This window comes from Oncorhynchus keta, chromosome 12 (genome assembly GCF_023373465.1).
Source record: "Oncorhynchus keta strain PuntledgeMale-10-30-2019 chromosome 12, Oket_V2, whole genome shotgun sequence".
NCBI classification, from domain to species: domain Eukaryota; kingdom Metazoa; phylum Chordata; class Actinopteri; order Salmoniformes; family Salmonidae; genus Oncorhynchus; species Oncorhynchus keta.
This window is the reverse complement of record NC_068432.1, coordinates 6,310,625-6,326,578: the sequence shown is the minus strand read 5'-3', so window position 1 is coordinate 6,326,578 and position 15,954 is coordinate 6,310,625. Positions and strand designations below refer to the sequence as shown.

At 41.3% G+C, this 15,954-nt stretch overlaps 1 protein-coding gene across 26 annotated transcripts in view; it reads right to left on the bottom strand.

Moving 5' to 3' along the window:
• Positions 1-15,954, bottom strand: part of dlg2 (discs, large homolog 2 (Drosophila)) — a 349,871-nt gene that overhangs the window by 44,808 nt on the left and 289,109 nt on the right. For 18 of the 26 annotated variants that reach the window (XM_052457666.1, XM_052457670.1, XM_052457664.1 and 15 more), the window contains 2 exons: positions 3,440-3,499; positions 1,317-1,472 (listed from right to left, as the gene is read on the bottom strand). The exons of 4 other annotated variants lie outside the window; for them this stretch is intronic. In XM_052457666.1, the coding sequence (XP_052313626.1) occupies positions 1,317-1,472; positions 3,440-3,499 (216 nt within the window). The remainder of the gene's footprint in view (positions 1-1,316; positions 1,473-3,439; positions 3,500-15,954) is intronic. 4 more of the 26 variants (XM_052457672.1, XM_052457673.1, XM_052457680.1 and 1 more) reach the window with 1 other exon arrangement.

The window sequence follows — 15,954 nt, the reverse complement described above, 5'->3', positions numbered from 1 at the left end:
GACTAATGAACAAAATACTAAAGACGTTTTTGTTGTTGTTGAGCAAAGTGACCCTTTTAAATGCCTTATAACGTTCAACAATATGAATGGCGCACAGTTGAACTGATCTGGTCCGACTAGCACTTTAACACCTCATGCCTTATTCATGGTTACCATCACACCCCAGCTCTGTTGATTGTACGCCCAGATACGTTGCTAACGCAGAAATGATAAACAAGCTGAAATAATAAATAAGCCCCGCACAAACGAGATAAAGATGGCAAAGTGCTGGTTACTAGGAAAAAGAGCAAACAATCAATGAAAGACAAACTATTGTATGCTTACCACTAACGGAATCTTGATCGTTATCATATAAAATAGCACCTCCATACTTATTTTTCAATTGATGTAAAAAGAGTCTACTGCTGTTCTTGTTGATGTAATATCTATATTATTTTTTGTATTATTATTATTTGTATAATAACTCCCACGGAGGCCAATTAGGAACTACTTTAGTTTTCATAACATAATGCAGATCATTGACAATCTAAACAAACAAGCAAAACATAACGAAGGTGGAGGCCATCCTGATCCAGAAGGGAAATAGTGCTTGAGAGTTCAACTACAATGTGTTCAGGGAGAGCTAAGAAAGAGATATATTGTCAAGCAGTCTGAGATTTTGTGTATATAATATATATGACCAGTGAAATCACATCTGGCCCCTTTAACGTTGCGATCACACCGACCACCGGCTTCACAAAAAGTGTAAAAGCATCTGGTGCGTTAAGTGCGCTTGATTGTGTTTGAGTGTGTCTGAGTAGCTGCTACAGGCTTCAACATACCACTTTTAAAACCACATTTACCGAATACTCTGACGCTTTTAGAGAAAACACATTCACTTATATATAACAACACTGCCCGTCTTCAGGGGGGTCCAAATGTGTTTGCGAAAGATAAGGCCAGCAGGTTTGGACTAGATCAGACCCCCTGGAGTGAGAGGGAGCCGAAGGGAGGAGAGGCATGCAGGTTTAGAAGAGCGAGACCCTCTGGGAACGAGTGAGTGTGTGTGAGGATAGGAAGAGAGTAAGGGGCATGGATAGAGAGGTAGGAGAGGCATGCAGGCTTGGAAGAGTGAGATCCTTTGGGAACGAGTGAGTGTGTGTGAGGATATGAAGAGAGTAAGGGGCATGGATAGAGAGGTAGGAGAGGCATGCAAGGCTTAGAAGAGTGAGATTCTTTTGGGAACGAGTGAGTGTGTGTGAGGATATGAAGAGAGTAAGGGGCATGCCATGCCGTGCAATACAATGCAAAGCTATGCCATGCAGCGTGTAGAATACCTGGTGATCTCGGAGTCAGGGAGCAGGCCTAAGTGATAGTGAGGGAAGGGTATGGAGTGGAGGAGGCTTTTGTCACACTCCATGGGGGAATAGCAGCGGGGAGAAGGTGTTTTGTCACACAGTTTGTTCACAGTGCTGTAAACTGGCTCAGGAGGCCTGGGGGTAGGAGAATAGAGCAGAGAGAGTGGTTAGTACAGAGAGTAGGAGGAGACAGAGACAGAACAGGACAGAGGGACAGAGATAAACAGAACAGAGGGACAGAGATAAACAGAACAGAGGGACAGATAAACAGAACAGAGGGACAGGACAGAACAGGGACAGAGATAAACAGAACAGAGGGACAGAGATAAACAGAACAGAGGGACAGAGATAAACAGAACAGAGGGACAGAGATAAACAGAACAGAGGGACAGAACAGAACAGGGACAGAGATAAACAGAACAGAGGGACAGAGATAAACAGAACAGAACAGGGACAGAGATAAACAGAACAGAGGGACAGAGATAAACAGAACAGAGGGACAGAGATAAACAGAACAGAGGGACAGAGATAAACAGAACAGAATAGACAAATAACACCTATGTTATGGGAGTGGAAAAGGAAGAATTAAACCTTGGTTTATAAAGCATTTACATGTGCGCTCAGGCTTTTGTTGTTTTACATGCAAAACACCTACTGTTACATGTCTTTTTTTATTTATTTAGAATTTGGATTCCACAAAAGAATCAGCACTCAATCCCCCCCCCCCTCCATGCTGTCGGCACAGAGAGCCCTCCTGCAGACTTCCACTTCACTAGTTTCAAGTTTCAACTTCACCACATGCCAAACTAACATTACCGCTCCAGTGAGGTTTCCATCCGCTTTATCTTTGACTATAAGCAAAAAAAAAGGTCAAACTTGTTTTTTAGTATGAAACAAAGTGATTTGCACCATGATAGTACCAGTAAAGGAAAGCCTACTACCATCAGTATGGGGTGGTAGCCGGTGACAACATATGCGGGAACTAAAATCTATATTCATTACTGAACAATCTGAAAATCTATATTCATTACTGAACAATCTGAAAATCTATATTCATTACTGAACAATCTGAAAATCTATATTCATTACTGAACAATCTGAAAATCTATATTCATTACTGAACAATCTGAAAATCTATATTCATTACTGAACAATCTGAAAATCTATATTCATTACTGAACAATCTGAAAATCTATATTCATTACTGAACAATCTGAAAATCTATATTCATTACTGAACAATCTGAAAATCTATATTCATTACTGAACAATCTGAAAATCTATATTCATTACTGAACAATCTGAAAATCTATATTCATTACTGAACAATCTGAAAATCTATATTCATTACTGAACAATCTGAAAATCTTGAAGCTTCATTTATTTATTTATTTATTTTTATCAACAATTTTGTCAATGCGCATTCCGAGTATGCACATCACTAAAGTGGCCTTGTGGTTAGTGTCCGCCCTGAGATTGGAAGGTTGGGAGTTCGATCCCCGGCCGAGTCATACCAAAGACAAAAAAATGGGACCCAAAGCATCTCTGCTTGGCACTCAGCATTAAGGATATAGGTTGAGGGTAAGGCCCTGCAATAGACTAGCATCCTGTTAAGGGGGTATACCTATACATAAAGCTGCTACAGGAACAGGAGATGGGTGCAGGAGCCTATGAGCCACTCCGGCTCGCACAAGGCTACTTACTCACATCACTAAAGCCCGCTCAGGGCAAAAGGAGGCCGCTTTGAAAGGAAACTGATATGAGAACTGTAACAGGGATCCATATTCAGACAGCACACATAAATTACTTTTTTTTTAAATATACCTGAGCTTAGGAAACTGAGCAAAACATAAATAATGCCTCTTAATGCTATAATCTCTATTTTTTAACTCAAATTAAACCACACTGACAGATTACAGTGAAGTTTATTGGTCATTTTTGCACTTTGCACAATTCTTTTGCACACGTATATGTATGTTACCCACTGAACACTCTGTCTTGCATTAGAGGATAAAATGAGGACAAAGATGTGTCACAGATGGAATGGGAGGACAAACATGAGGGTCAAACATGAGGGTCAGCGGTCATTTTGAAATGTCTCACCTCAACTGGAAGTGCTGCGAATCAAACCTGTGACCCTCTCCGTCATCTATTGAGGCATTTCTGATTGGGGAAGAGATGAGACCAACAAAGGAAGTGCAATAACAGAGTCAGAATCAGGGTGGCAATACGAAGGAAAACTGCAAAAAGGATCAGAATAGACATGGTTTTATTAATTAGAATTACAAATACTAATAGCTTTATATCTACAATATACTTGGTATGCATTTAGCATAAATGCCAAACGAAGACAGAGCATGCATATGTGTTCTTTGTCTTTGACACAACAAACAGTTGGACGCATGCTACAGAGGATGACACAAAGTGTTTGATCAGGGAGAAATGTTTGATAATCAAATATATTCCTTCCAATAGAGACTACAAACGGGACCACCATAATGCATTTCTAAAATTCTCATTGCCAAAGTCCTCATTGCCAAAGGTTCATTATTGATATGGTTCAATTACCCAACCGTGGGACAGACTAGGTTTGTTCCACACTCGGGACTCTGACTCTCTAGTGGTTACATAGACTTTTAGCCTCCCATCCTATTCTAACCACCTCTCACCGACTTTGTATAGTTGTTACCTGATGAAATTGCTGTATAATATGATCTTGTTGCCATCTAATGCACATTCAGATGTCATAAATCAACACTGCAGAGCTCTCCTGGTCCTCTGCCATGCCCTGATTGTATTACTGTTGATGACATTTGTAAATGTGCATGTACACCCTGGCCCATCTACTGTTGCTAGCCCCAATTCTGACTTGTGCTCTGATATCTGTTTCACTGATTTCTGCGTATTACCTAAAATGGATAAACTGAAAGTGTGGGTTCACAGCTCCAATCCAGATGTGTTTGTTATTACTGAGACATGGTTAAGGAAAAATGTTATGAATACTGATGTTAACCTTTCTGGTTATAATCTTTTTCGGCAAGACAGACCTTCCGAAGGTGGTGGAGTGGCAAATTTTACCAAGGATCACCTTCAATGATCGGTTGTCTCCACCAAGTCTGTCCCCAAACAATTTGATTTGCTGGTTTTAAGCATTCAACTTTCAAATACCTCTTTGTTGACTGTTGCTGGGTGTTATCGTCCACCATCAGCACCGGCCTGTACCCTACCTGTCCTAAGCTCTCTCCTGGCCCCTTACACTAAGTCTGAATTTGTCCTGTTTGGTGACCTAAACTGGGACATGCTTAAACCACCTGACCAAGTCCTAATACAATAGGACTCCCTAAATCTTTCCCAGATTATTACAAATCCCACAAGGTATGACTCCAAACACTCAGAAAAGGCTACTCTCCTCAATGTTATCCTCACAAATAATCCTGATAGGTATCAGTCTGGTGTTTTCTGTAATGACCTTAGTGACCACTGTTTTACAGCCTGTGTTCATAATGCGACTATCCCCGATGCTCCTCCCTCTTTTCCCCTGCCCCGCTACAAAGTTTCTCCCTGCAGGTGGTCACTGAATCTGAGGTGCTAAAGGAGCTCCTTAAACTTGACCCCAAAAAAACATCTGGGTCAGATGGTTTAGACCCTTTATTCTTTAAGGTTACTGCCCCTATCATTGCCAAGCCTACCGCTGACCTTTTTAACCTCTCTCTCCTCTCTGGGGAGGTTCCCATTGCTTGGAAGACAGCCACGGTTTGTCCTTTATTTCAAGGGGGAGATCAAGCTGATCCTAACTGTTATAGGCTATTTCTATTTTGCCCTGTTTATCAAAAGTGTTGGAAAAACTTGTCAATAATCAACTGACTTGCTTTCTTGATGTCTATAGTATTCTCTCTGGTATGCAATATGGTTTCCGCTCAGGTTATGGATGTGTCACTGCAACCTTAAAGGTCCTCAATGATGTCACAATTGCCCTTGATTCTAAGCAATATTGTGCTGGTACTTTTATTGATGTGGCCAAAGCTTTTGATACTGTAGACCATTCCATTCTTGTGGGAGATCCTTAAACTTGGAGTATTGGTGTCTCTGAGGGGTCTTTGGGCTGGTTTGCTAACTACCTCTCTCAAAGAGTGCAGTGTCAGAAAATTTGCTGTCTCAGCCACTGCCTGTCACCAAGGGAATAACCCAAGGCTCGATCCTAGGCCCCACACTCTTCTCAATTTACATCAACAACATTGCTCAGGCTGTAGGAAGCTCTCTCATCCATTTATATGCAGATGATACAGTCTTATACTCATCTGGCCCCTCCCTGGATTTTGTGTTAAACGCTCTACAACAAAGCTTTCTTAGTGTCCCAAGCTTTCTCTACCCTTAACCTTGTTCTGAACACCTCCAAAACAAATGTCATGTGGTTTGGTAAGAAGAATGCCCCTCCTCCCACAGGTGTGATTACTACCTCTGAGGGTTTAGAGCTACAAGTACTTGGGAGTATAGCTAGATGGTGAACTATCTTTCTCTCAGCAAATATCAAAGCTGCAGGCTAAAGTTAAAGTTGTACCATGTTTTGCTGCTGCCATGTGATGCTGCCTTGTTGTTTTAGGTCTCTATGTAGTGTTGTGTTGTATCTCTTGTTGTAATGTGTGTTTTATATTTGTATAGTATTGTTTTTTTTAAATCCCAGGCCCGTCCTCGCAGGAGGCCTTTTACTTGCTGGTAGGCCGTCATTGTAAATAAGAATGTTCTTAACCGATTTGTCTAGTTAAATAAAGGTAAAATATGATTATTTTTTAAAAGCACCTTAAGTTGAAATAAGTAACGATTTGTGCGCAGTATTTGTCCATTATGTGAGCATTTATATAATGGGCAAATGTGTGTGCCGTTTATATTTTCTAATACACTTTATGTGCAGTACTATTAAGAAAGTTGTTGTGGAGTGTACAGACGTGCACGTATCATTCACAGTGTATAAGTGTGAACGTGTGTGATGCTCCATTGGTTACAGGGCTGCATTAGTCATTCTTTTTGCTCCTGCCGATGAAACCAGTGTGGTTGGATATAAGCCATGTCCTGCTCAGTGGCCCACTTTCTATCTCTCCCCGTACTACGCTCCCTCACCACCCCACCCCCTACTACCCCCACTTCATGTCGCATGGCCCAGGCTCGTGATGCCTCTACTTGGCCACAGCTCTGAGTATGCCGCAGTACAGCACAGACCCAGATCTCACTCTCCTCCTGCTGCTACGCTCCTGCACTCTCTAAGCTCACTTCTCTGAGTCTAATTGATGAAATACGATCCGATCATAGCTCCCAGCTAGCTTCTTCTTGTATAATTCCTATCAAGACACTCAAGACACAATGAAGGGTGCCTTGATGGGAAAAGTAAGCCCCACTATAAATGAATTATTTTTTTTACATTTTCCATTTACCGAATGGTGGCCATAATCCCCATTTTTCCCAGTCCATAGACTACCCCTCTTATTAAATAGCACCTTTATACCAAGTCTCCACATCCTTATGGTTTTTACCCATTCAAGTGCAGCAGCTCATTGTTTTTAATTGCCTCGAGTTCATATCCCCGAGCTGACAAGGTACAAATCTGCCGTTCTGCCCCTGAACAGGCTGTTAACCCACTGTTCCGAGGCCGTCATTGAAAATAAGAATTTGTTCTTAACTGACTTGCCTAGTTAAATAAAGGTTAAAAAAAATAGTAAGGTGCCTTAAAGCCACAGTTAAACTGACTACGACCACTCTTCAACTGCTTCTGTAGCCAGCTTTAGTGAAATATTGAAATCAAACATCAACTTAAATGTCTAATGTATCACAGACCCATACATTTGAGGCCCATTCACCGTCTTTGTAGGCCACAAGTAGATTGCATGTTGTGCTTTACATTAACAAACTTTTATTTCAAGTATTGTTTGTCTAATCTAATTTAAACAGAGCAGAGATAGTGACACTGTCACGATCGTCTGAATGAATAGACCAAGGCGCAGCGTACTTAAGAGTTCCACATGTTTAATAAATATGAAACTCACCAAAAATAATACAGGAGAAAATGAAACGTGACGTTCTGGGCTGCTCACAGGCAGCTACACAAAAACAAGATCCCACAAAAACCCAGTGGGAAAAGGCTGCCTAAATATGATCCCCAATCAGAGACAACTGCTGCCTCTGTTTGGGAACCATACCAGGCCAACATAAAAATGAAAAAAACTAGACTACCCACCAATGTCACATCCTGACCTAACCAAAATAGAGAATAAAAAGGATCTCTAGGGTCAGGGAGTGACAGACACTGACTGTAGATGCAGTTGAGATCCGCTATCCCATGGCTGAGCCTGGTCTTGCGGGAATCTCCGCAGCCTGCAGCACATACAGTGAGCTCCAAAAGTATTGGGACAAATGTTCTTGTTGCTTTGGCTCTGTATTCCACGTCTTTAGATTTCAAAATGATACAATGACTATGAGGTTAAACCCAGAGACCACCAAAGAAAACCCTTATTTCCAATACAAACTGAAGAGATTAAATCAGAAGATCATACAAATTATTGTAAAATGAAATAGAAGAAAGAAAAAATATATATATATTTTAAAAAATCCTTATGGTTTCTTTGAAGGCCCAGAAGGCCCTCACACTTCCCCACAGCATATACAGTAAGTGAATTTGTTCCAATACTTTTAGTCCCCTAAAATGGGAGGGACTATGAAAAAAACTGGTGTAATTTCTAAATGGTTCACCTGATACGGATGAAAATACCCTCAATTTAAAGTTGACAGTCTGCACTTTAACATCATAGCAATTGTACTATTCCAAATGCAAAGTGCTGTAGTACAGAGCCAAAACATTTGTTACTGTCCTAATACTTTTGGAGCTCACTGTATACACCACCCCAGCATGGCTATGAATCACAGCCCCAATGATATTCTACATCTCCCTCTCTGTCTCCCCACTCATTTCATGCTATTCCTGTCTGAATAGATAGTCTGTCCTGAGGGGTGCTTTCTCCTGCTGGGGGCTCATTTAATTACGGCTGCATCCCACATCCCAAATGGCACCCTATTCCCGGGCTCTGGTCAAAAGTAGTGCCCTATGTAAGGAATAAGGTGCCATTTGGGACGCAGCCTACATTTGTTGAGCCGTGTCACAGTATCAAAGCCAGCCAAGCATGCTGTCAGCTGCAGAGGCACACAGACTGGCAGCCATTCAGGGCCAAACGCGTGCTCAGTTTCTGTCAGCTACACATCTCCCCAATTGGTCTGACAGAAACACAGAAGGATTTGGCAGACAGCAGGCGTGACCTGTCGTTACTATTTGCAGCGACTGAATCAGCAAGTCCTTGTGCGTCTACCTTACAGAGCGCCTACCTGGGCATTGGGGACAAACGTATAATAATAATAATAATAAATCCCATTTAGCCAACGAGGCAATTTATAGATTTATACTGCGATAACTTTGTCTGTGAGGTGTAAATGGACTTATTTGGATATTTTATAACACCTTTGTACAGTATGTGATGGTTTGTGCTGAGCTATTTTACCGAATTGTAGGCAGTGGTGGAAAAGGACTCAATGAAAGATACCTTAATAGAAAATGACTCAAGTAAAAGTGCAAGTCACCCAGTAAAATACTACCTGAGTAAAAGTTTTAAAAAATTGGTGTTAAATATACTTAAGTATAAAAAGTCAATGTAATTGCTAAAATATACTTAAGTATCAAAAGTAAAAGTACGAATAATAAAACATTCCTTATATTAAGCCATTTTCTTGTTTTAGTTTTATTTACGGATAGCCAGGGTCACACTTCAACACACAGAAATCATTTAAAAACAAAGCATTTGTGTTTAGTGAGTCCGCCAGATGAGAGGCAGTAGGGATGACCAGGGATGTTCTCTTGATAAGTGTATGAATTGGACCATTTTCTGTCCTGCTAAGCATTCAAAATGTAATGAGTACTTTTGGGTGTCAGGGAAAATGTATGGAGTAAAAAGTACATCATTTTCTTTAGGAATGTAGTGAAGTAAAAAATGTAAAAAAATTAAATGGTAAAGTACAGATACCCCCAAAAAATACTTACGTTGTACTTTAATGTATTTTATTTTTCATTTTTTTAAACAACTAATTGACAACTATTTCATTGCGCACATTACACAGTTTCTCTAGATAAATTAGATCAAGCCCGAACTGTGCAATGTAGTAAGGAGTTGTAGTTTCCAACAGGCCAAAATTCTACATAACACAGAAAGTGGTAATTGAATACAAAGACCACAATCCATTGCGCATCTACTTGTCCAGTCTGTGTGTTTTTTTCACCTGCAACATTCGGCTGACACAGAGAAGGTGACAGAAGAATGTGTGATTGAGTGGGAGAGAGCAGTTACTTTGCGAGGTATCTCTACCTGAAAATACATGATCTAAGTGATTGATAGCTGGTATTCAGCAGGCATAAAAGTATTTACTCCTTATTTACTCCGAAGAACTACTAAAATAGAGATTTTGTAATAAAATGTAACAAATACAATACACAACTGAAAAATGTATTTAAAGTAAAGTCATGTGAATAAATGATGGTTGATAAGTGATAAGCGCTACCATTCACTTTCATTGTTTTATTCTGTGTTCCAGCATTCAAACCACATAATGCATAGTGCTTTTAACTTAAAATAAATTATTTTTTAATGATCGAACTAAAACAAAACCAATTTCAAAAAGCACTAATCACTCACAACTAGTGATGGCACTACACGTGTCAGCAATGGAGGTTATCAAAACTGTTGTTGAATTAATTTCACATTAATTTACAGATTCTGGTAATGCTATATTTCCCATGAACCTGTCAACAATTTTGGTGTTTAAAAAAAGTGTTCAAAACTCTGTGAACAAAAGATGACTTTATACACAAACAAAAAAAGTGGAGAAAAGCACTGCATTAGGCCCTTTATAGTACCAAGATCAATGAATCCCCAAGGGAGAGATCTCAAACATGAACCAAAACTGAAAATTGTGATTTCTTAAGATTTTTATTTATTTAATCTTAATTTCATCTAAGGCAAAAAACTATTTGGATATTCCATATAGCTATGTTGGCACTGCTGGATTCTAGCTTGAAATCTCATGGATCTTATGGAGTGGGCCAAAGGGTACCAGTCTGATTTCAGTCACTGATAAAGTTAGATAGCAGTGGATTAGGGAGGAGTGAGGAATGTGGGCCGAGGTCACGTCAGACGAAGTGACAAGGAGCAGTTATATTACACACTGTTGGATTCTGGGTTAAACTTTGAACGTTGCTACACTAGAGACACGATCGATCAGAAGTAATACTATAGTGTCTGAGGGGTGGTAGAGAATGGAGGTCACATCAGAAGTGAATGGTTATCTGTAGGAGACAGATGGTTTTGGAATGTGCTGGGTGGACGGGAGGAAGTCACAGGAGCGCTATAAGTGAAACGGGTGGAGTGCTTTGGATTAGACATCAAGGGGGTTGAGGTCAGGTCAGGTCACCTGAAGGGAGACAGAACGGTTTAATACTGTATCACTTCGTCTTCCTGTCGAACAATAAGATGTAAGGAGAGAAGGAGGAGTGTCTAAAGTGGAGTATATATATATATATATATATATATATATATATATATATATACTCGTGGTGGTGGGAACATGTCTTTATCTGAATACAGCTGTGTCGACCCTTTGTGAAGAATTCAACTTGGTTAAATGACCAGGTGGCGAATCGCATCTCTGCATGTCTGGCAGACATATCAGTGTGGATGACGGATCACCACCTAGCTGAACCTCGGCAAGACGGAGCTGCTCTTCCTCCCGGGGAAGGACTGCCCGTTTCATGATCTCGCCATCACGGTTGACAACTCCATTGTGTCCTCCTCCCAGAGCGCTAAGAACCTTGGCGTGATCCTGACAACACCCTGTCGTTCTCAACAAACATGTAGGCGGTGGCCCGTTCCTGTAGGTTCATGCTCTACAACATCCGCAGAGTACGACCCTGCCTCACACAGGAAGCGGCGCAGGTCCTAATCCAGGCACTTGTCATCTCCCGTCTGGATTACTGCAACTCGCTGTTGGCTGGGCTCCCTGCCTGTGCCATTAAACCCTACAACTCATCCAGAACGCCGCAGCCCGTCTGGTGTTCAACCTTCCCAAGTTCTCTCACGTCACCCCGCTCCTCCGCTCTCTCCACTGGCTTCCAGTTGAAGTTCGCATCCGCTACAAGACCATGGTGCTTGCCTACGGAGCTGTGAGGGGAACGGCACCTCAGTACCTCCAGGCTCTGATCAGGCCCTACACCCAAACAAGGGCACTGCGTTCATCCACCTCTGGCCTGCTCGCCTCCCTACCACTGAGGAAGTACAGTTCCCGCTCAGCCCAGTCAAAACTGTTCGCTGCTCTGGCTCCCCAATGGTGGAACACACTCCCTCACGACGCCAGGACAGCGGAGTCAATCACCACCTTCCGGAGACACCTGAAACCCCACCTCTTTAAGGAATACCTAGGATAGGATAAAGTAATCCTTCTCACCCCCCCTTAAAAGATTTAGATGCACTATTGTAAAGTGGCTGTTCCACTGGATGTCATAAGGTGAATGCACCAATTTGTAAGTCGCTCTGGATAAGAGCGTCTGCTAAATGACTTAAATGTAAATGTAATGTAAATGGTTAAGCTTTTAGTGTTCGTGCGTTATTTACTCTGAAAATTAGAACCTAACAACACACACCGCCTGAGTTCCTGCCTAGCAACAGAGATGTATTGGCCGTCTAGATGTGGAAGGAGGACACGCCGCCTAATAGAAGGGTATAAATACTTGTGCTGGTGGGAACATGTCTTTGTCTTTTCAGCTGTTTGACCCAGTGGGTGAATAAACTTGGTTTGAGCTTTGACTAGTCTGTTAGAAGCACAAAATGGCAAAGTTGGGTTTAAGCTTGCAAGAAGGCAGCCATCTCCAATGTTTAGCTAGTAAATTTGACTTCAATTAAAACTAACCCTGTAAATTCAGGAATTAAACTGAAATACCTATTCAATCATTTAAAAAAGGCTTAATTCAAATCACTTCCTGAATTGACTGACTTCAATTTTAATTGACCCCAACCCTGTTAACTATCAGGGCCACCCTCTGAATTAAAGAGCTACTGAACATGCTGATTGACACGTGGGTTTATCTGTTGCTCATTAGAAAAAATAGATTTCAGTCTTGGAGGTGTTTCTCCTGACCTATTCTTCACGTTTGGATAGTGTTTGCCCCCCATGAGACACTGTAGTTCCCACGCCCCAAGAAGTCTCGACCATTGTTACCCTCCCTTCCAGGATGGCTGAAAGACACTCCCCCACCCTCCCTTCAGCAAATCAGATCACAACTCTGCTCTGCATTCTGCTCCTCGCAGAAACTCAAATAGGAAGTACCCGTGCTAAGTTCTATTCAACGCTGATCTGACCAATCAGAATCCATGCTTCAAGATTGTTTTGATCACGTAGACAAGGAAATGCTCCGGGTAGCCTCTGAGAATGGCATTGACGTAAACACGGACAGTGACTGAGTTCTGTGACTATACACGGACAGTGACTGAGACTGTGACTATTAAAACCTACCCAAACCAAAAAACGTGGATAGATGGCAGCATTCGCACAAAACTGAAAGTGTGAACCACCACATTTAACCACGGCAAGGTGACTGGGAATATGGTCAATACAAACAGTATAATTATTTATTCCATCTGTAAGGCAATCAAACAAAAGTTCAGTACAGAAACAGAGTGGAGTAGCAATTCAACGGCTCAGACATGAGAAGCATGTGGCAGGGTTTATAGACAATCCCGGATTGCAAAGGAAAAACCAGAAACGTCGTAGACACCGACGTCTTGCTCCCGGACAAGCTAAACACCTTCTTCGCCCACTTTGAGGATAACACAGTGCCACCGACGTGGTCCGCTCCCAAGGACTGTTGTCTCTCGTTCTCTGTGGCCGACATGAGTAAGACATTTAAGCTTGTTAACCCTCGCAAGGCTACCGGTCAAGACGGTATCCCTAGCCTCATCCTCAGAGCATGCACAGACCAGCTGGCTGGAGTGTTTACAGACATATTCAATCTCTCCCTATCCCAGTCTCCACTTGCTTCAAGATGTCCAGCATTGTTCCTGTACCCAAGAAAGCAAAGGTAAGTGAATTAAATTACTATCGCCCCATAGCACTCACTTCTGTCATCGTGAAGTGCTTTGAGAGGCTAGATAAAGATCATATCAGCTCTACCTTAACTGACACCCAAGAACCAATTCAATTTGCATACCGCATCAAGAGATCCACAAACGATGCAATCGCCATCGCACTGCACACTGCCCTATCACATCTGGACAAGAGGAATACATACAGTTGAAGTCGGAAGTTTACATATACCTTATACCTTAGGTCAGTTAGGATCACCAATTTATTTTAAGAATGTGAAATGTCAGAATAATAGTAGAGAGAATTATTTCAGCTTCTATTTCTTTCATCACATTCCCAGTGGGTCAGAAGTTTACATACACTCAATTAGTATTTGGAAGCATTGCCTTTAAATTGTTTAACTCGGGTCAAACATTTTGGGTAGCCTTCCACAAACATCCCACATTAAGTTGGGTAAATTTTGGCCCATTCCTCCTGACAGAGCTGGTGTAACTGAGTCAGGTTTGTAGGCCTCCTTGCTCACACACGCCTTTTCAGTTTTGTCCACCAATTTTCTATGGGATTGAGGTCAGGGCTTTGTGATGGCCACTCCAATACCTTGAGTTTGTTGTCCTTAAGCCATTTTGCCGCAACTTTGGAAGTATGCTTGGGGTCATTGTCCATTTGGAAGACCCATATGCGACCAAGCTTCAACTTCCTGACTAATGTCTTGAGATTTTGCTTCAATATATCCACATAATTTGCCACCCTCATGATGCAATCTACTTTGTGAAGTGCACCAGTCCCTCCTGCAGCGAAGCATCCCCACACCATGATGCTGCCACCACATGCTTCACGGCTGGGATGGTGTTCTTCGGCTTGCAAGCCTCCCTCTTTTTCCTCCAAACATAACGAAGGTCATTGTGGCCAAACAGTTCTATTTTTTTTTCTCATCAGACCAGAGGACATTTCTCCAAAAAGTAGTCTGGCTAGTCTGGCTTTTTCATGGCGGTTTTGAAGCAGTGGCTTCTTCCTTTCTGAGCAGCCTTTCAGGTTGTCGATATAAGACACGTTTTACTGTGGAAATAGATACTTTTGTACCGGTTTCCTCCAGCATCTTCACAAGGTCCTTTGCTGTTGTTCTGATTGATTTGCATTTTTCACACCAAAGTACGTTCATCTCTAGGAGACAGAACGCATCTCCTTCTTGAGTGGTATGACGGCTGCGTGGGCCCATGGTGTTTATACTTGCGTACTATTGTATGTACAGATGAACGTGGTGCCTTCAGGCGTTTGGCAATTGCTCCCAAGGATGAACCAGACTTTTGGAGGGCTACAATTTTTTTCTGAGGTCTTGGCTGATTTCTTTTGATTTTCCCATGATGTCAAGCAAATACATCCACAGGTCCACCTCCAATTGACTCAAATTATGTCAATTAGCCTATCAGAAGCTTCTAAAGCCATGACATCATTTTCTGGAATTTTCCAAGATGTTTAAAGGCACAGTCACTTTAGTGTATGTAAACTTCTGACCCACTGGAATTGTGATACAGTGAATTATAAGTGAAATAATCTGTCTGTAAACAATTTTTGGAAAAATTACTAACAGACTTGCCAAAATTATAGTTTGTTAATAAGGATTTTGTGGAGTGGTTGAAAAATTAGTTTTAATGACTCCAACCTAAGTGTATGTAAACTTCCGACTTCAACTGTAGACATGGAATCACTGGTAACTTTAAATGGAACACCAGTCACTTTAATAATGTTTACATGCTTTTCTTCATTTTGTATGTATATACTGAACTCTACTGTTTTTTAGTCACTCAGACATTGCTTGTACTAATATTTATGTATTTCTTAATTGCATTATTTTACTTTTAGATGTATGTGTATTGTGAATTTTTAGATACTACTGCCCTGTTGAAGCTAGGAACACAGGCATTTCACTACACCCTCAATAACATCTGCTAAATATGTGTATATGACCAATAACATTTGATAGGCTTCCCGTGTCTATTTCACTTCGTCAAAATCCCCAGAATGAATCTAAGATAACTGTAATAAATGCTTACATTTTTTCGTAAATTTAAATCTAACTAAGGTGCTTGGTGCTGTATTTCTCAAGTTAAAAACATTGCAACGTGTTGTCTTATGTAAACAGTCGGAGCTGCTGGGCAGGTCTATCTCACTGTCCGTGCTGTCCGTGGATGAAGAGCAATCACCGCAGCTGTTCACACCGTGTTAGTGGGCAAATAGACATTGTCAAATCAAAACCCAACCGCAATTTACCCGGTGTGACGCACGGATATTCCAAACTCTATTTTAGACAAGACTGACTTTATGGCCAAAATGATCCTATTTACACTTTGTAGTCTTTACACTTTACACTTTGTAGTCTTTACATTTTACACTTTGTAATTTTGACACTGGAATAACTGTTTTTGACGCATATTGATGCCACATAGGCCATTTCTCAA